The sequence below is a fragment of the Lutra lutra genome, chromosome 11, assembly GCF_902655055.1.
Source record: "Lutra lutra chromosome 11, mLutLut1.2, whole genome shotgun sequence".
NCBI classification, from domain to species: domain Eukaryota; kingdom Metazoa; phylum Chordata; class Mammalia; order Carnivora; family Mustelidae; genus Lutra; species Lutra lutra.
In genome coordinates this window covers 88,497,848-88,518,326 of record NC_062288.1, presented here as the reverse complement: position 1 = coordinate 88,518,326, position 20,479 = coordinate 88,497,848, and the positions used below count along the sequence as shown (strand labels likewise).

At 49.7% G+C, this 20,479-nt stretch overlaps 1 protein-coding gene across 1 annotated transcript in view; it reads left to right on the top strand.

Moving 5' to 3' along the window:
- The window catches only part of PLXNA4 (plexin A4), a 591,498-nt gene that overhangs the window by 212,041 nt on the left and 358,978 nt on the right, over positions 1-20,479 (top strand). The window contains 1 exon segment of the mRNA XM_047695300.1: positions 16,689-17,954. Within this exon segment, the coding sequence (XP_047551256.1) occupies positions 16,689-17,954 (1,266 nt within the window).

Genomic DNA, 20,479 nt, shown 5'->3' with positions numbered 1-20,479 from the left:
AAGCTGGGGAGGCCGTCGGATATCTGGGACAGTAGCTCCTGGGAGGTGGTGGCAAGACATGTTTGGTAAGGGAAGTGTGGTCTTGCTCAGACTAGGAAACAGAAGGAGAACCTCCACTTGAGGAGGGGCACTGAGATCTCCTGGCCCCGAATCTCAATCCCCCTACGAGTGTGTGCAGCTCGGGACATGTGGCTCCTGAAAACAAGGTATATCCTCCTTGTAACCTCAACCCAAGTATGAATTTACAACTGTCCATTACTATCTAATAGCACAGCTGAGACAAGGCTGGACATTCAAACAGGACTTTGCTAGGGGCCTGGGGGTAATAAAAGGGAAATAAATAAAGTTACTATAACAAGTCAATATGGTTTCCAAGTTAGGGTTTATTTTGCTTTATCAGTGGATGAAACCCCAATTTAACGCCTGCTATGCCTCCATGGATAACTGTCAATTTTGGACCCTGAGCCAGACCTACATCTCTCAAAGTTTAGGCCTAAAGACTGAGGCCTGAAGAAGGATGGATTCCCTCTCCTACCTGCAAAGACGTGCTGTCAGTCCTGGCGACCTGTGTAGGTAGCCATCTCTTACCTGGATGACTTACATCACGGATGTTCACTCTCCATGAACATAAATAGCTTTACACCCAAGACCAGGACAGATGAGTCATTATCTCTCAGTAAAACAGCAGCCCCAGAGGATCACCAGAAACACCTGCTTCACAAGCAGCGAGGAAGTGGGCCTTCCGGACGAGGGGCTCTGAAGTTGAACCAGCTCTTTGGAGAGGAGGATGACAGGGTCTTTGAGTCTGGGAACGAGTTAGGAAGAGAGAGGAAGCAGAAACCCATACTTTGTTTAGATAGACTCGTTTTATGCTTCTTCCTTTCTCTGTGTTTATTTTGTTTTCCTGTCGATTTCATGCAATCACAGGGAAAATTGCGGCCTCTCTCAGCTGTGCTGAGAGGAACCTGGAGAAGTGGGTTGTAACAGGTGTGTGGTGTTCTGCCAGGAGGTTAAAGGGAAGGGTGCTAAGTACCCATGGGGCCGTGGTGATGGGGGACACACTGTATTACATCAGTGGGCCTTCAGCAGAAAGGGGAAATCAAGGCCACAGGGTCTCAATCATTTGCTCTAGCTGCTTCTCCTCACCTAGAGATTTTCTTTGCAGACCTAGATCTCGAAAGCTTTTTTTCTTTTTCAGTAAGCAAAGCAAATTATCTTAAATTTCTCAATCTACTTGACAGAATTTTTATAAAGACTAAGTGAGAAAATAGATGTAAAATTGTTTTGAGGAACAGAAGCCAGCATACCAACATTTCCCAAAGTGTGTGCCATGGAACAGTATTCCTAGAGATAGTAATAGGTGTTATGCAATAAAGGATTCCTTAGTCAAACACATTTGAGAAACCCTGTTTAAGAATTCTACAACAGGTGTCTTTAGCAAAGGACTTTTTGGGACTTTTAATGAGCTGATGTGCATCTTGGCTCTCCAAGAGGGCGACTGGGTACTTCCCAAACTAGCTTAAGCAGGGACCCTTTTAGGGCAGAGCTTTGGGAAGGACCGATGTATTTTCAGTGCTGTATTCATATAATTGTGTGGGTTTGGAGTTGCAGGTGAGGTAAAGGGGGCATGCTTTCATGCAGAAAGTTTGACAGGCATTTGTCCATACCAGTTTCTCATGTCAACACTTCTTCCCATTCTCTCCAGTGTCCATGAAGTGGCAACTATAAACAGGGGTTACTTAAAATCCAGGAAAGTACTTTTGAAGGGAGAATCCTTTCTTTTTTTTTTTTTTTTTTTTTTTTTTTAAAGTTAAAAACCATCTTACCCCATATGCTATAGCTTGGGGGAGCTTTGAAGACATTGTGCTAAGTGAACCCAGCCAGACACACTGGGGCAAGTACCGTATGACTCCATTTATCCGAGGTCCCTAGGGTAGTCAGTTTCATAGAGACAGAAAGCAGAAGCATGGTTGTCAGGGGCTGAAGGGAGGGAGGTTTGGGGGTTAGCGATTAATGGGGACAGGGTTTCAGTGGCGGATGATGGAAACACTCTGGAGATGGATGGTGGTGATAGCTGTGCAATAATGTGAATGTGGTTAATGCCCTGAACCATACCCTTAAAAATGGTTAAAATGGTAAATTTTGTGTAATGTCCATTTTACCACAACTTTTTAAAAAGTTGATTAAAAAAAAAAATCTTGTCCTCCATCTGAGTTCTTTTGATTTCAGTGTAATTTCTGTCAAACTCTGCTCATCAGACCTTTGATGGTTTGCATAACTGAGTGCCCAGGATGCTCTTTATAACTTTGAGTGAAGAGAGAGCTTTTTGCTAAGACTATAACCGAAGCTGATTAGCCTTTGCCATCTTGGCTCCTTGAATCTTATTAATTTTGGTTGGAAATTTACGAAGTTTACAAATTGGCCCATACTTTGTAAGCCTTTGCAAATTTCCTTTAGTAAAATTGAAATTTTGATGTGAGAGTGCTCCTTTCACACACAAAAATAGGTGTAAAATGCTAGGTCCCTAGGAAAAATATTTTTAAATTTTTTTTTGGCATCACTTTCCTGAGGTTGAGATCATTGGTGTGCCATCTACGTGATCAGGGGACTGTCACAAGGAGGGGCCCCTAATGACTAGGGGCCATTCTGTAGGCTTAGGTTCAGGTCTTTGCCTCATTTTATATTTCACTGAGAATCAGTTTCTCATCTAGGAAATAGTCTTGCATCCTCTTGGGAGCATTTAAATAAGGTGCCTTATGCAGACCACACCAATGGGTTCTCTGACAACTACTTCTTTCCATGATTCTCTTTCACATCAACTTGGGCAGGGCTGGCTTGCAGATGACCTTGCCCTTGATGCCCCAAACAGAACTGTTGACTTCTTTGCTCCCCTGCAAAGTCTTTCCATATCAGGAACATGGCACTGCTATCCACCGAGTTCCATTGTTCAAGCCAAAATCAAGGAGGCGTCATGACTTTCCCTCTCTTCCTCCCCTCTCATTTCTCTAGGCACCAGCAAGCCCTGTTGAAGCGGGTCCTCTGTTTTCAGCACCAACCCCCAAGCCAGGCCACCATCACCCCTCCATGAACTGCAGGTCTTCTCTTCCACCCATAAACCATTCTCCATCTAGCAGCCAGACTGCATTTGTCAATGATAAACCTGACCTTGCTTAAACCCTTTTCATGGCCTCCCATACCTTTTGGAATGAAATTCGTATTTCTTCCCATGGTTTTAAACACCCTCTGTCATTTGCCCCCTGCCTTCCTCTCGGACCCCATCACTCACACTTCTCTGCTCATCAGTGCCTTCCAGACCCTCAGCCTTCTGCCTTTTCCTTGCCAAGTCTGCGCATCCTCAGAGTTTTTGCATTCACTTTTCCTTTGGCTTGGAAGGCCCTTTCCCCAAATCTTTGCAAAGCTGGTTCCTCCTTGGTATTTCTTTAGCCCCCTGCAAACATGACCTCAGAGAGACCTCCACTGGTCACTCCAGTTGGAGTGGACCAGTTGGACCCTGCCCCTGCATATGTGACTCTATATCAAATGACTGTGTTTTCCTTTTTTTTTTTTTTTTAAATTTTAGTGCTATCTGAAAATATTTACTTTTTCTTAATCATGGTCTTTTTCCCTATTAAGCTCTGTGATAGCAAAGACTTGTTTTTCTTACTCATCATGCCCTCTTAGAACCTGGGTTCCTGGTACATAGTAGGAGCTGAGTAGGTGTTGCTGAACAAATCCATGAACAGACTTGGGTCACTTTCCCTGCTTGCTGTTTGGGCCCTCTCATATCATCCCTTAGCCACCCAGGCCTTGCCCAATTGTGCTACCTCCCTGGCATGGAGGGAAGGGATCTCTTCTTCAGATGCAAGTTATCAAGGCCTATCAAAGTGATGACACTCCAGTTTCATTTTTATACATGAATAGGCTAGAAGGCCTTCTTCTCCCACTTAATAAGCACATATGTGTCATGGGGCCTTCTAGACTCATTTGCCCTCCTACTTTTGACCTACATTCTTCAGTGATGAAGTCTGATGGGTGACTTTGTGGTTTATAGGATATGTCCAAAGACCTCTGAGTTGTAGACATGAAAAGTATGGCTTTGGGCAAGTTAATGACATCCTCTGAATGTCAACATTCATGTTGGCATTCATGTTCTATGAATGACAACATCAACTTGTGGTCCATGTCCCCATCTGGACAACAACAATCAGGGGTTGGATAGGGATGAATATGTAGTTTTGGAGTCATGAGTGTGTATTGCATATGAAGGAGCTTGGGGAAGGCAAGGTTTACACACAAAGGCGACGTGGTGGGTATGGAATTCCAGGTGGTGTAAGAGGAGGAGGTGGGTGCCGCTGGCTGGTGTTTTCTTCTCTGGGAGAAGAATTTCGTGTTTCCATCCACTGAGCAGTGTGCAGAGCAGACTCATAAAAGCAGTGAGTGTACTTAAAGGCCTCCTCGGTTTTGCAGGGGATTTGACCCTCTGTCGCACCTTGGATCCATCTCTTGGACTCTTGTGTCCCCAATGACACAACTTCTGAGCAGTCCTGAAAGGGGGAGTCAGCAGCATTCAACATGAATCTCCCTCTGCCTTGCCTTGCCCTGGGCCCTCCAGCACTGTGCCCCATCTGTCATCTTGTCTCCTGGAGGAGGAGGAAGGCACAACTAATTCATAGGGTTGCTAGGGGAGGGAACCTTTGCTGTCAGGGTGCAGGCAAGAGGGCCTGGCATTGATGTGAGGGCAGAAGTTGACTTGTTGAGGCCCATGGTCTGTTGCTGCTTTGAGATGGACGCCTTAGAGAATGGTGTCTGAGGGTCTTCACTATGCTGTGCCTTGCTTGTGAAAGAGTGATGGGATGGGGGTTGAGATTGGCTACCCCTCACCTCATGGGTTGCTGGTATAAATACAGAAGTTGGGTGGGATTTCAGCAGAGTGGGGGTGGGCAGAGAAGGAACTGGGAGATGGGAATGTGTGAATTAATTTAGAATTGTTTCCAGAAGCCACACACCTCTCTGGTCGTTTAGCTTGTAGTCATGTGCCCAGCAGGTGGGACAGAGGCCTGACTCAGTAGTCCACATCCCTCCTGCTGGGAACCCAGTACCTTCAAGCACATGGGAATAAGCAGGGGGGTGGGCCAACAACAAGTTCCTTGGGAGGAATAACATACTATGCTAGCATTACTCGATCAATACTACACACTTTTAAAAATCCAGTGTTGTCATGGTGATGGAATTATTTCCAAACTTTAAGACATTAAACCCTCCTCTTAGCCTCCCTCCTTGTTTATTTCCAGGTAGCGGTGTCTGGCCCCAGAACTTTGCTGCAATCATTCTGAACTTTTTTTTTTTTTTTTTTAAGGAGCGAATATAGCTCTGTTCGGCTTCCGGCTGCAAGGGAGATTTCTGCCAAGATTTGCGGCATGCAGCTGAAATATGTTTTGTATTTTATGAGCTTTGGCTCATCATGGAATTAAATAGCACTAATTACATGAATATAGACCAGCAAGGGAGACAACTGTTCACTTCCTGATTTTCCCTGGAATTGAAAAAGAAAGGGAGGAGGTAGAAGGACAAGTAGGGGACTGAGGATAGGGCCCTCCCACTAGATATTAAATGACAACAGAAGTTGTCATTTAATGACAGAAGTACTGTCATTTGGCCCAAATGTGCCCCCAGTAGGCTGCTCCTTCACGGTGCCGCTCAATGCTGGGGCTACTGGGTTCCTTATATGAAGATTGTGTGGGCAGGAAGGGGTTGGCTCTGCTGGGGGCAGCAGTGACGGGCCTGGGGTCAGGGAGCCATTGGGGAACCAAGTGCCAACTGGGGGAGAGGCTGAGGGCCAAGGATCTGAGAGCAGTGGGCTCCCAGCAGGGTTCCCCCAGCATCCTGTATTTGGCACTTTCCAAACCTGTTGATCTTTTTTTCCGCTAGAAAATTCTAGTTAGAGATTTCACATTTATCTAAGGAAGGGAAACTTCATTCCTGTTTCCATTTATTTTCTTGCTAAGGGAAGGGAAGGGAATGGACACTGTCACTCTGTCATGGGTGTAAATTAAGCCCTTGGGCTGGGGTGTGGGAGCTGCGGCTCCTACCAACTCTTCGGGGAGCTGTTGTGGGTGGGGGTCCCCCAAAGCCGGAACAACCCAAGGCCCCTCCCCTGCAGGATTAGCTTTGCTCCCTTGGATCTGGCTTGGTGCAATGGGCCAGAACCTAAGCTGACAAAGTGCATCCCACTTGAGCCTTCCTTATTATGAGAGACAAAATGGGCTCAGGGAGGGTGACTGAGGCCCACCTGAAACGCAAGTGCCCCCACATCCTCGGTGGGCAGACTGTGGAACATGACTGTGGCCGGCTCCCCCAAGGCACCCCACAATTTAGATCTAGGCTACTACAAAGCCAGTGAGAGCGAAGGTGGGAAGAGCCTCAAGAGAGAAACTTCAGCGGCCGGTGTTTTGTTTTCCAGTCAACACCACCACCACCACCCCCACCCCGCCCCAGCCCCGGGTGTTGTAATCCATTCCACTATGTGTCTCTGCCACATGCGACATTGGAGGGACCCTCGCGGCATCACTGGGGGTCTGGGTTCCCTGAGGTCTAAATGCCTTACTCTCACTTTTCCTCAATTTAGCCCAAGAAGAAACTTGGTGATCTCTCACTGCATCACCCTATTTCCAGAAACACCATTTTACAGATGGAGGAACTAAGGCATTAAGGGAGAAGGGCCACAGGACTGTGACCCTTTGAGAGGGCCATTCCCGACTTCTGTAGCATCCTTGCTGCGGTGATGCAGAGAAAGGAGGCTTTTATGGGTGACTTTGGCTGACACATGAACCAACCGTGCACCACCGTGGGCTGAGGAGATCCCGCTTTTTCCCTCGCCCGAGAGAGGAGAGGAGGGTCTGGGGAGGAGGGGCTAGTCAGGGTGAAGCCACACATCGTGGTTTCACTTACTGCTGCCAGGCTAGGGGTCCAGGCAGAGGACGGCCGGGCTAAGGGGAATGCGGCAGGAAGAGCTACAGCGGGCCTCCTTTCCAGATGACAGTCAGTCAGCCAGGCCAGCCTTCAGCCCGCCCTCCCCAGGCCACACGCACGCCAAGTCCAGCTGGGGCATCTGACCCCAGATTCCCGGCCATCCTGTGTCTTTAAATGAGACACTGGAAAGTTTACGATTCTGTCCTCCCAGCTCAGGCTGCTCTTGAGAATGTTGTGTTTTTAAAGCCTCACAGCCAGACTTGGAGTAAAGAGAGTCATTGCTTAGCGACTCCCCCACCCGGAGCACAGTGCCTAGAATATAAAGGGCCGTTGCAATGTAATAATAGAGTTCCATCTTGGGCTGCCTGGGCGCGCTGGAGCTCTGGCTCAGCTCTGCTGGGAACACGGCAGACTTGGCCAGGGAAAGGTGGTTCTGTCCCTGGGAGGCTCCCTCAAGGCCAAGGACAGGGAGGACTGGGGGAGGGGAAACCATAGATGGGGGCCTCAGGGGTCCAGGGACAACCTAATCTCTGAATGGGGGCGGCTCACAGACTCACCCTCCTGCAGAGGCTTCTTCTAGGCTGGTTCCAAAGGCTCTGTCCATGGTAATCACGGTTCCCCAGCCCCCTTTAATAAACGGGGAAATGAGGATTAAGAGAGCCTTGAGCAGCTGAGCTTGGTGCTGAATTTCCTGGGGACCAGGGCAGGTTGCCTGGAGGCACAGGGACTCTACGTCTGTGCCTGGCTCCCCAGGATTCCCTCTTCCCCGTCCCTTATGCCCTTCTTCAGCCCTTCCCCCAGCCACCAATGTCACATTTCTCATTGCTCCAAAGAATAGAAGCAGAGCAGAGGGAAAGCAGGCTCACGACCTGGGCTCACGACCTCCCCTAGCTTTTGCTGCATTCTGGTTTTGTGCTGGGTTATGGCCACACTGACCTTTCGGAGTCCCCCATGCACATATGACTGTCCCGTGACAGTGCTGTGATCTTCTCTTGGGATGGCAGTTGCTTTGGCTTGATTTTCCCCTCCAAGCGGTGGTGATGGATTGCACTGTGACATCCCCGCCCTCAGGCACTTTTCCTCTTATGAATGTGGCACTCATTTCTGCAACAGCCGTGAGAAGGAGGGGCAGCAGGAAACCCTGGGGGGGGGGCTGTGCCCCCATCACAGCCTTTGGGGGCAGCCACTGCATGACCAGACCACAGATGTCACACGCAAATCATAATTCTTCAGAAAAATAAAGTAACAGTCCATGCCTCCCACTTCTAGAAACCAAGAGTCTAATGTGAGAAAGCAGGCAGGAAAAAAATACTGGTTACTTACTGAGGATGTTCTTCTGAGCGCATAGATTACAAACTAGAGTAGGAATCTAAAAAAGGCATTTGTCTGTTTTGCTAATTTGGATATCTAGTGTTTCTTGAATTAAATAGGAAGGAGACCCGGGCTGTGTTCCCCAGTCCCCCTCCCTGCCCTCAGCTGCACACACACATAGCACCTCCCTAGCCCTCAAACTTTGAAAGAACCACTGAGTAACGTGAAGAATTTTCTGCCTTACAGACATTGGCATGGTCATCTCTTACCCATCTAGGCACAGCTACTTGCAATCTGGCTTTGGGAACAAGGAGGGGGTGGCTGGCACCTAAAGGGGGTGCCCTCTAGGGGCAGCCTCATGTACTACAAGGATCAGAGCTCCCACCCCAGTGCCCAGCCTGGGCTGTGAATCCCAGGTGTGATAATGCTGGCTAGTTCTGCCTGTGTTAGGGTGTTGCCAACTGCTGTCACACACATATCCACCTTTTCAGAACCTTGTTCCAGTAATGGTTTCTCTCTTGCCTTCGTGTGTGGGTCCTTCCATCTCTGGGCTCCATCCTCCTATAGAACCTCAGAATCTTCTTTAACCCACTAGTGAAAGGCTCTGTAGGGAAGTCCTATCTATTTCCTACCTGTTTTGATGTATAGATGAAGCCAGGACATTTCTTCACTCTTCACAGGGCCACACCTGGATACTGTGTGAAAATGTAGAGGCTGGGAAAGGTGGGCCATAGCTTGTGGCCACCTCTTACCAACAGCCTCACACCGTCAGGTGCATGGATGGGGAAGCACCCATTTTTGGTGGTTCATTAGCTTCCTGTCCTCCAGCCTTGCCTGGACAAGAGATGAATCATGTCTAGTGTGGCACTGAAGAGGAGGCTAGGGGAAATGAGTTTCCTAGCAGGGGTTGGCCAATGGAGCTCTGCAGAGCTTACCAGTGACTGGAGATGACCTCAAAGGGGGACAGCTGGAGGGTCCTATAGGAGACTGTTAGTCACCAGAGGGCAGGTCTTCTTCTTCTTCTTTTTTAAAGATTTATTTATTTATTAGAGAGAGAGAGAAAGAGAGAGAGAATGAGCATGGGGGTGAGCCCCATGTGGAGCCCAATCCCATGACTCTGAGATCATGACCTGAGCCAAAATCATGAGTCCGATGCTTAACCGACTGAGCCACCCAGGTGTCCCAAGGGGGTACTGTCTTCTGCTTGGTACTGTCTTCTGCTTTAGTGTCTGAACCCCTTGCAGCCAGCTCGGAACCCCTTGCATAGTACTTGCTCAATTAACATTCATTGGCTGGATGAAAGAATACACGCTGATTCTAGCAACTGTGTCTTCTACCTCGTCTAAGTTTTCCTCAATGCAAGTTTGCTCCCTGTCCTCAACAAGGTCTGTGCTGATTTTCTCGGCTGAGTAAGTGATGGTTCTCAAAGACTAATTTGGGGACTCAAGGCAACTTGCTACGATATTCCAGCGGGTAGACTGAAAGCTCTCATTGTAGATCCTGGATAAAAGAGACAGTTTCCTTGATGCACTTGAAGTCATGCTTGAAGCAGACAAAACTGAGTATTTTAAGTAGTTGGAAGCGCTGGATCAGAGCAGAGCAAAACTAGCATTTTGAGTTTGGTCACTGTTGGAACAAAGGGCCCAGCACCCAGGTTTGCTCTGACTTCCGCTGTAGGTGGTCCCAGATGCCAGCGCAGACACATGGCAGGGGAGTGGTCATTCATTCGTTCATCAATCGCTTACTTATTCATCCATTCATTCATGTGTTCTCAAACATTTATTATATACCTATTATCAGGTATTACATACCTATTATTACATACCTGTGTATCAGGCTCTGATATTGGAAGCGGAGAGAATCATGGTAAAAGATAAATTTCTGGCTTCTAGAAGCTCACATTTTAGGGAGGGACAGCATCAGTGGACAAATACAGCACAGTTTGTACAGTGTGAGACTCTGGGGGGCACTGGTTCATCTACTACCATATCACAGGCGCATCCTACACCAGACACAAGGCTAGAGATGGCTTCTTCAGAGATGTGATCCTAGGTGAGGGAGGGTTGAGGGGTGGGGATCCCAGGGAGTATAAACCACGTATCCACTTCTGGATACAGAGGCTAGGACAGTCACCATGGGGTCTCACCATGGGACCTGCCAGCGCTGCCCTCAAAGCAAACACCCAGCAGACAGAGGAGCACTGTGTTGGATTCTGAAAGTCAGCACACAAATACACATACAAACACCGTCACACACCCAAATCTTACCTGAAATAAAGTGCCACTGTTTGCAGAATTCTAGGTTATCTCTGTGGCCAGCAGGACGTGGAGAACTCTTTGGCATGCTTCCTTTCCCCTGTGAAAGGATAGTCTATTAGAGAGGAAGGGGGGAGAGACACTTTAGTCTTTTAGCTGGAAGTCTGGATTTTTCTGTGAATGGGTTAGGATTCTTTCTTTAACAAATTCCAGAACCCCCACTGGCTTATGCAGAAGGGGAATTTTTGGCTCATGTAACTGGAAAGTGTAAGCATAGAGCTGGTTTCAGCACACTTGATCTAGACATCTGTGTGATGTCACCAGGATCTGGGATTCAGTAATTTCCATTCTCTTGCTCAGCTCTGCTCTCCTCAGTGCTTTGGGCTCATTCTCTTCAGGCTCCCCTCCCCACCTCCCACCCCCATGGTTATAGGATGGTGCTCACAGTTCTCAGGTGAATGCTTCTCCAAAGTCACATCTAATGGAAGACCTAGAACTTTTTCCTCAGCACTCTCATCCGAAGCCTGTGGCCTCTCAGAGATTCTGACCTTACCAGGTATCCATCCCTGAACCAATCACTGGGACATTACCCCCCCGCACCCACCCCTCCAGCAGCTCTGTCCTGATTGGTTTGGACCCAAGTCATGTGCTCTCCCTTGAACCAGGAGTCGATGCCATTCGCTCAGAAGCTTTTGGGCTGAGAGAGGATGAAGAGGTGAATCCCTAGAGGGTAAATGAATGGTACCAGAATAAAAAGTGTCCCCTATCTCTAATAGTGTCTTTCAAAGATTTTCCTGATCATGACTATATGAGTCAGTGTTATCCAAAGAAACAGAAATTGTGTGTGTGTGTGTGTGTGTGTGTGTGTGTGTAGAGAAAGAGATTGCCTTTAAGGAATCACATTATACAATTGTGGAGGGTCCAAGGCTCCAAGTCTAAAATCTGTAAGAGTAGGCCCACAAACTAGGGACTCAGAGGAGAGCCATGTGGGCCCACAGACTGCAGACTCAGCAGAAAGCCAAAGGCTGTCTGCTGGCAGAATTCCTTCTTGCTCGGGGAGGTCAGTCTTCAGCTCTTTGGATGGCCACTTTATGCGGGGGGCGGGGGAGTCTTTCACCCCAAGTCCACTGATTTAAATATTAATTTCATCTGAAAACATCCTCATGGAGACATCCAGAATAATGTTTTTCCCACATGTCTGGGCACCATTGGCCAGCCAAGTTAACATATAAAATTAACCATCACAATGGCTAACGTTAAGAAATACATTTACATCACACTCAAAGCATACACATATATGGCTCAAATAAAAGTCACGCTAAATCGTGGTTATCCTTCCTCAATGTGACATAGTCTTATTTTTCTCTATTTTATTTCATAAAAAAGCACGTGGGACCCACTCAGTTGGTTTCTGGATTCACGGTATGTTGTAGAGATGGTCTTTTGAAACACCATCCCAGAATAAATCTTCAGAATGCTCTATCATCCCATAGCAAAGGTCTTTCTAAGTCCCAGCATGACTTTGGTCTACCTCAGCCTGCACCTGTACCTCTTTGTGCCTCAGTTTCCTTATTTGTAAAAGAGACACACTTACAAATATTTCTTCTACCTAACAGGGTTGTCATGAATACTAAAATCAGAACAAGGTGATGTATATGAAAACGTCTTGTAAACTCTAAAGTAATTTCATGAGGTAATTGCCATTTTAAACTAGTCTATAATAACTTTCTTCTCTACCACTCAGGTATCTGAAAGGCTGGTGCTATTTCATGAAAATGAGTTTGAGCTCTTCAACACTTGCCACATAAAACAAAGACAGTCCCAATTTCTTTAATCAAAATGATGATCGGCTTCTAAAAATGAGTCCCAACTCCCCTGAGATCATTCAGAATTAAAATATGATTTCAAAGAAGGGAAAAGTGTGGTATGTTTGGGTTCAGTGCCGAGACTTTCAGTTCTCCAGCCTTCTGCCCCTTGCCCACTCCGCTAGTTCAGCGAGGTCTTTGGGCCGATCTTGGGGTGACTCAGTCATGTCACTTGCCTTCAAGGATCAGAGATGGACTGGTGCTACCTCCAATACTTTTAAAACCAGCTAATTGATGCCCCCAGACAAGACGTCATAGGCAGGACCTAGAATTGGGAGCAGGGTTTCCTAACTTGGGTCACCACCTTACGAGGACAGATGTTCTGGAATGGAGCTGCCCAGGCAGGCCAGCCCGCGGGGACAGAGCTGCCTCAGGCAGCCCTGGGGGGCAGAGGGCCCGCAGCTCTGCCCACTTGTGAATCTTAGAGCTGGGGGCAGGGGGCGTTTCGGTTGGGTCACACTCAGCCCAGACAAGCTGGAGCCCACACCCTTACTTGTTCCTTTTCTTTTCCATTTCTCTGTTACGTGTTTCCTAATCAGTCCTCCCGTATTGTGTAAAATATGAGGCTGGTTATTCCCATCACATGTTATTGTTTTCTGTGGGTGCCCCCCTCTCTGGGCGCAGTAATTTCACCATCCCCAGATGAGGGTGATAAGTGTTTGAGATGCATAACTGTGTCTCATTTCACTGTCTAATAGAATATGGAGAAAGAGCCCCGGCACCTTTCTGCTCAGAAAATTCATAATTACAGGCTTCCTTGCCTGGCTTCTTATGAACTGGAGAACTGTTGATTGGTGTGTGGGTCTGTGAGTGTGGACAGTTAGGGTGGGGGCATGGCAGGCACACTCCCCCCTGCCTCCCCCCCTGCCGTGCCTGGCAGGTTCCTGTACAGGGACTGCAGCAGGTTCCCTCCAGAGAGCTGGTGGCTGAGCCCCGGGCAGCACCTGCCTGTCTGGAATGAGGATTACCAGCCCTGCTGGAATTTGGTTGTTGGCAGCAACGTTCTGAGACCTCTGTTAGCCAGAAGAACATATGGCATCCAAAGAGCACGCTCCTCTAGACAAAGGCCAGGGAGCAGGTGCTGAAATGGGTTCAGACAAAGTTGGAGGACAGGCTGCAGGTGGTGGAAAGAGCACTGGACAGGGAGTCCAGAGACCCGAGCTTCACACCGCCCCCTTCTTCAACTCACTATGTGACCTTCTGCAAATTCATTTAACTTCCCTGGATCACAGATTCCTTGTCTTTAAAATCACGGATTGGAACTCTTTACCCTGGATTGTCTCTTCCCGATGAAAGACTTCTAGATTCTTCTCTGATACTTGGATTGGCACAGGCAGCTCAAGATGAGCCATCCCGAGTCCTCATCTCTCCAGCTGAGATGGTGCCATCAGGTACCATCTTGTTATCATAATCCCAACCCTGTTCATCTCATTTCAGTCTTGTCAACAAGAACAACAACTATCGTTTGCTAAGTACTTGCTGCTCGCCTGCCCGGAGGCCCTGGGCCAGGTGCTTTCCATCACGAACATTTTGAGAGGTGAATAGTGGTGCCCGAGGGATGGATATTATCTGCCAGGTTATGCTCTGTGGGTCCCAGGGGCTTGACTTCCTCCTACAGAGCTTTCCCGGGGTTTTTCTCTTTGGGGACTTACATGGATTGAAAAGGGCTTCTGTGTGCTCTGTATTCTGGACTCTAGAATTGTGTGTTTCTAGAAAGACTATGGATTTTGTGGTTTGATACAGACCTGGGTTTCAGCCCCAACCCTTCCACTTATTATCCCAATCCAGAGCTAAGGCTCCTCACCAGGGAAGCAGGTGAAACCACTCCGAGCCCAGCGCCCGGCTGTGCTGATCAGGCAAGGGGGTCAGCATGCAGGCCTGGGGCCTGGTACGGCAGATGACGTTCCTCCGTGCCTCTCTCTGCCCAGGAGAAAACAGGTCTTGAGTCTCGGCTGTATGTCGGGTGTGAGCTTGGCACTGTGGATTCACCAGCGAGCACGACAGGCCTTCCTGCCCCCACGGAGCCCACGGCCCTCAGCCCCAAACTCCAGTGCTCCTGCAGAGGCTGAATCAGTGGAAGGACAGGGGCCCCTCTCTGGGGGCCTCTGCTCTTTTCCCATAAGTGCCCCTTCTCAATACCCCGCAGTTTATAGTCTCCAGCTCGCACGGATGTCCTGACGAGGCTTGGGGCTTCTCTTTCAGCCCTGTCTCCTACCTGACCTTGTGCTCCAGACAGACTGTCCCTGGTGTGCGCCATCTGACAGGCTTTTGCGACTCTGACCCCTCCCCAAGGAGGCCCTTCTCTTCTGGCTCCGCGTGTCCCCACTTAGTTCACAGCCATCCCACAGCCTTCTCCTTGCTCCCTCACCCCAGGCTGGAAGTCAGCGTTCCTCATGGGAACATTCTACCATCTGTCACATAGCAGCCCGCTATCCGCGCAAGTCGGGTTCTGGTGGCATCTACCTGAGCGGACCCCCCGAGTTCTTGGAGGGTCCCTGCAGCCTTGGCTGTCCTGAGATCCCGCAGCATTTTGCACGTTCCGACTGTGCCCTCTGCTGACATCTGTCACGTGGGGAGTGAACACAGGCCCCAGGCTGGTACGACTGTTCTGGGCTGTGGCTAGGCAACCAGTCTCCCTCCTCTGGTGTGCCTTTGAGAGGACCTGGGCTTTCTGTCAGGATTTCAGCTGACATCGAGTCTTGGCTTTCTCCTTTCTTCTCTTGGCCTTCATGAAAACGTGGACTCTCCCTGTGGTTGGGGTGGTGGTGGGGGGTTCTCTTGCTCTGTGGTCTACCTCTTCCCACCACCTCATTATCGAGGATGTGGGGGTAAATGAGAGAAATTTAGCAAAGCTGAGATGCCCCCAAATAAGATGTAGGCCATTCCTGCCCTTAGTTCTCTCAAACTGGAAGAACTAGGAAGCCATCCTTTGAATAGAAATGAATGAGACTGTTAGGACCAAGAGCTGTTTTGTCTCAAGGGGAGTTATTCATTCATTCATTCATTCATTCATTCATTCATTTATGGGACAACTAATTAAACAGTTGGTTCTCTCCCTGTAATGAAAACCTCTCACAAGAGGCCCCAGTAGGAGAGGCAGCCAAGGTCTGCTTCATTAAAATGACATCAGGGCTCAGAGCTGGGCAGTGTACCCAGAGGACCCAATCACCACAGAGGGATCAAGGATCAGCCCTGTGCACTACTTGGCAGTGGGCAGGTGCAAAGGAGAAGTGTAGGTGTAGACCCAGAGGGCTGGGGCTGTAGGAGACAGCCCCCAGGAAAGGGCTTTCTGAACTATTGTGCTGTGTGTGAACACAGCTGGTGTCCGTCCCCACCGCTCCAGGCTGGGGTGAACGGAGATGGATTAGCGGTGAAGAATGAGAACCTACTGTCAACTTGCACACCCGGGTTTGAATCCACGTCTCCCCCTTATAGCTCTGCAAGTTGTATAACTTCCTTAAGCTGCAGGCTGGGGACAGCCGTACTGCTGACTTCAGAGGACTTGGTGCCAGCAGGAGATGCCACATGCAAATCAGGTTATTTGTGCAAAGGTTAATATAGGAAATCTTCACAAAGAGTTCCTAAAGGTGTGGCTCCTTAAAAGGCAGAGCGGTATTTGGGGGTAGGAACTGTGAGCCCCGTTACCTCCTCTAGGACCAAGTGGTAGGGGGCAGGAGGTGGTTCACAGAACCTGGAGACAGAGGCGGCGTGGGGAGGCATGCCTAGGGTCACTGAGATCTGGGGGTGAGGGTGGCAGCCAGTGAGGCAGCCCACCCCCATCCTCCTGTCCCCTCCCCTCCGGCTTTCTGCTGACCCTCCCGGCTGTGAGCACCACACCTGGCCTGAGGGCAGGCAGCCTGTGCACGCACAGTCCACCCAGGTCAGCCTCCAAGGTACAGAGAAGGGCAGGTAGCAGATTTGGAGGGGCAGCTGGAAGAGTCCCCAGCACTGAAGGGTTTGTACGATGGAACGAGATGGTCTCTGGAAGGTGCTGGACAGTGATTGTTCCAAAGCCAGGTATCGGGTAGCGAGTGGTTATTGTCATCATTGTCATCACCATGATCATGGTTATTACCATTATTGTTATTGTCGAGGTTGCCCTCCTGCCACCCAGCCCTGGCTGTCCCCCGCACATGTGGCAGCAGAGTCCCTAGGCCTTCAACATCTCTGTGGCAGTTCTCTGTCTCCGCACGAGCAGAGGGCTTTCCGGGTAGAGCCGCACCAGCTGTGGGGGGAACTGAGCCGCTATCATTGTTGTCCAATATCACATCCTTGCTTTGCCCTGCAGGGAGCCTCTCCTCCTGAGTCCTGGCCCTCCGAGGGGACCCTTGTGCCGAGTGCTGCTGTGCCGCAAGGACCCATTTCTGAAATGAAAGCCATGCCTTGGAACTGGACTTGCCTTCTCTCCCATCTCTTGATGGTGGGGATGGGCTCCTCTACTCTGCTCCCCCGACAACCCCCACCACCGTCCCCGAAGCGGTCTTTTGTCACATTCCGTGGGGAGCCAGCCGAGGGTTTCAACCACCTGGTGGTGGACGAGAGGACAGGGCACATTTACTTGGGGGCTGTCAACCGGATCTACAAGCTCTCCAGTGACCTGAAGGTCTTGGTGACCCACCAGACAGGGCCGGATGAGGACAACCCCAAGTGTTACCCACCCCGCATCGTCCAGACGTGTAACGAACCACTGACCACCACCAACAATGTCAACAAGATGCTCCTGATAGACTACAAGGAGAACAGGCTCATTGCCTGTGGGAGCCTTTACCAAGGCATCTGCAAGCTTCTCAGGCTTGAGGACCTCTTCAAGCTGGGGGAGCCCTTCCACAAGAAGGAACACTACCTGTCGGGAGTCAACGAGAGCGGCTCCGTCTTTGGAGTGATCGTCTCCTACAGCAACCTGGACGACAAGCTCTTTATCGCCACGGCAGTGGATGGAAAGCCGGAGTACTTCCCTACCATCTCCAGCCGGAAGCTGACCAAGAACTCGGAGGCAGACGGCATGTTTGCTTATGTCTTCCACGATGAATTTGTGGCCTCGATGATTAAGATCCCTTCGGATACCTTCACTGTCATCCCCGACTTTGATATCTACTATGTCTATGGCTTCAGCAGTGGCAATTTTGTCTACTTTTTGACCCTCCAGCCTGAGATGGTGTCTCCACCAGGCTCTACCACCAAGGAACAGGTCTATACCTCCAAGCTTGTGAGGCTCTGCAAGGAGGACACGGCCTTCAACTCCTATGTGGAGGTGCCCATCGGCTGTGAGCGCGGTGGGGTAGAGTACCGCCTGCTGCAGGCCGCCTACCTGTCCAAAGCCGGCGCCGTGCTCGCCCGGACCCTCGGAGTCCGTCCAGAGGATGACCTCCTCTTCACTGTCTTCTCCAAGGGCCAGAAGCGGAAAATGAAATCCCTGGACGAGTCGGCCCTGTGCATCTTCATCTTGAAGCAGATCAATGATCGCATTAAGGAGCGGCTGCAGTCCTGCTATCGGGGGGAGGGTACGCTGGACCTAGCCTGGCTCAAGGTGAAGGACATTCCCTGCAGCAGTGCGGTGAGTCAGGGGAGGGCCCATGGGGTGGAAGGGCAGGGTGTGGCAGGGGGACCCTAGCCTGTGGCTTCCATGGGATGGGAATCACCCATCCCAGTTTGCAAGTGAGACAAGCACATCCCATCTCTGGGTCTCATTGGACTCAGATCAGGGCCGGCTCAAATGTGTTGTGTTGTGTCTCTGACGCTGAGCTTATCAGGGTTGGAGGTAGAGCTGAAAGGTAAATTTCCCATCTGGGCACTTTATTCCATGTTGGCGTGTGGTTATAGGGGAACATGCTTGGATAAGGGGGCATTCTGTTCTATAGTTATATGCATCGGGCTTTGTTAAGGCCAGATTATCGTGTCCTCTGGTACGAGACATGGACCCATCCTTCCTACTGACTGTGCCTGCAAATCGCTTCCCTGGGAGCTTGGAGTGAAACCACTAGTGGGAATAATGGAGCCAGGCATTCTACATTTGGCATAGATCTAGAACTTCAGGAGCATTATGATTTAGTTCCTTGAGTATCTTTAGGAAAGGGCAAAATGAGAGCAGAAGTAGGGTGGGAGTCCAGTGCATATAGGGGTGGATGCAGAACTTACTTAGAAGACTGCATTTCTGAAGCATTTTCTGTGTGCTCGGTTCCAGGCAAGAGACATGCCAAGCAGCCTTGAAACAGTGCTGGGTGACAGAAATGCTGAAGGAAACCGAAAAGAGGTGGGGAATGGAGGGTGGGTTTAGGAGGCCTTCCCAGGGCCTTGCTGGGCAGCCACAGGTGCAGCAGATTGTGGCCCGGCTTGCTGTGGCCGGACTTCTGTTCATCTTGAAAATGATTCCAGGAACTTAGAGGCTCGCTTATGAGCATCTTCTATACCCGTGTCCCCTTCCTTTCCCCGTTTATCATTCACTTAAGAAATCATGAACCTCATTTGAGAAAAATCTATCCTGTGATCTTAATGTAGACAGAAGAAAGGAGAATTCACACACAGGTAGAAGTATGTGATTCTTGAAGGCCAGTCCAACTTCGGTGGAATGCCACATTAGAGAAATGTATCTTTTTTTTTTTAAGATTTTATTTATTTACTTGACAGAGAGAGAGAGAGATCACAAGTAGGCAGAGAGGCAGGCAGAGAGAGGGGGGAGGGGAAGCAGGCTCCCTGCTGAGCAGAGAGCCTGATGCGGGGCTTGATCCCAGGACTCTCGGATCGTGACCTGAGCCGACGGCAGAGGTTTAACCCACTGAGCCACGCAGGTGCCCCGGGAAAGTGTATCTTGATTGACTTTAAGAGTCTAAGTTTCCCTTCATGAAGTATAGCTACTTGCCAAACACATCTCAGAGGACACTGGCTCCTGGGCAGCTTGTGGGGAGGTCATTCCTATGGGCACTGGGACTCCGGGGCAGGGGGTGAGGTAGGGGAGATGGAGGAGAAGGAAGGGACTCAGCAACGTTGGTCTTCAGGGCCTTAACATTTAGGCTCAGGCTGTTTTCCAGTGGTGAGTTTTCCAGGTACCTGGGCTGAAACTAAAAGATGCATTTCTTTTTGGAGATCCCATGAAGCCAGAGACCCCTAGTGTCAGAGGGAATGGGAGAGGCACCATGGGCCAGAGAGGAAGCAATCAGTTGACAGTCTTGGCCAGGCCAGAGAGCAGAGGGGACTCCAATGCAGCTGCTGAGCCCTAGCGGGTGTCATATGTTTGGGAACCTTTGGTTTGGGGCAGTGACTGATCCACTCAGTAGAATCAAGGAGACAGGTTTGTGAACTTGGGGGCCATGGACTTCTCCCAAATGTAGGGTCTAAGGGACAGGCCTGGCACTATGCTGTGTGTGTGTATGATACACATTCGAGCATGGCTCCCTGGGGGGGATACATTAGGAAGCTGGCATGGGGAGGGCCCCTAGAGAACCCTGGACTGTGCCTTCATTCTGAGGTCCAGCAAGGGAAATGAATCACCCAAGGTCACTAATTTTGGCAGACGTAGCAATTGAGGAACCTCTCCCTTGCTTCTTGAGGGAAATCCCACTTGCACACATGCGTGCACACGCACACACCTACCCACATGTGTATGCACACACACAGTAAATACTCCCGCTAGCACGCACACACACACACACACACACACACACTCCCAAAGTTAAAAAATGCAAGTCTATGCTGTGTGCTTATGAACCAGCTAGTTCTTTTGCGATCAGATGGGTTGGCTATTTTTTTTCTGTCATTGCTTTTCTGTTGGAAACTTGCTCAAATTCTGTCTTTTCAGGTGAGGCTTTTGGGAGTAGAATCAGCTGCAGGGATCAGCCTGGCTGCCCACGGGCAGGTGTTTGTCCCGCCCTTGCTCTCTGCCACAATACAAAAAGCAAAGTTCATCATGGAAGTCTGCAGAGCTGCAGGTCCTAAGGCCTCATGGTGGCCTTGGAGAGAACAGAGGGACGACAGCTTTGCAAGACAGGCTAATGCCAGGGCTGGGAGTCATGGAACCAGATAACAAGCTTTTGATTTTTCTTTGGGCTTTAATTAGCCCTTTCAAGCTGAAGGCAAGTTCAGGGC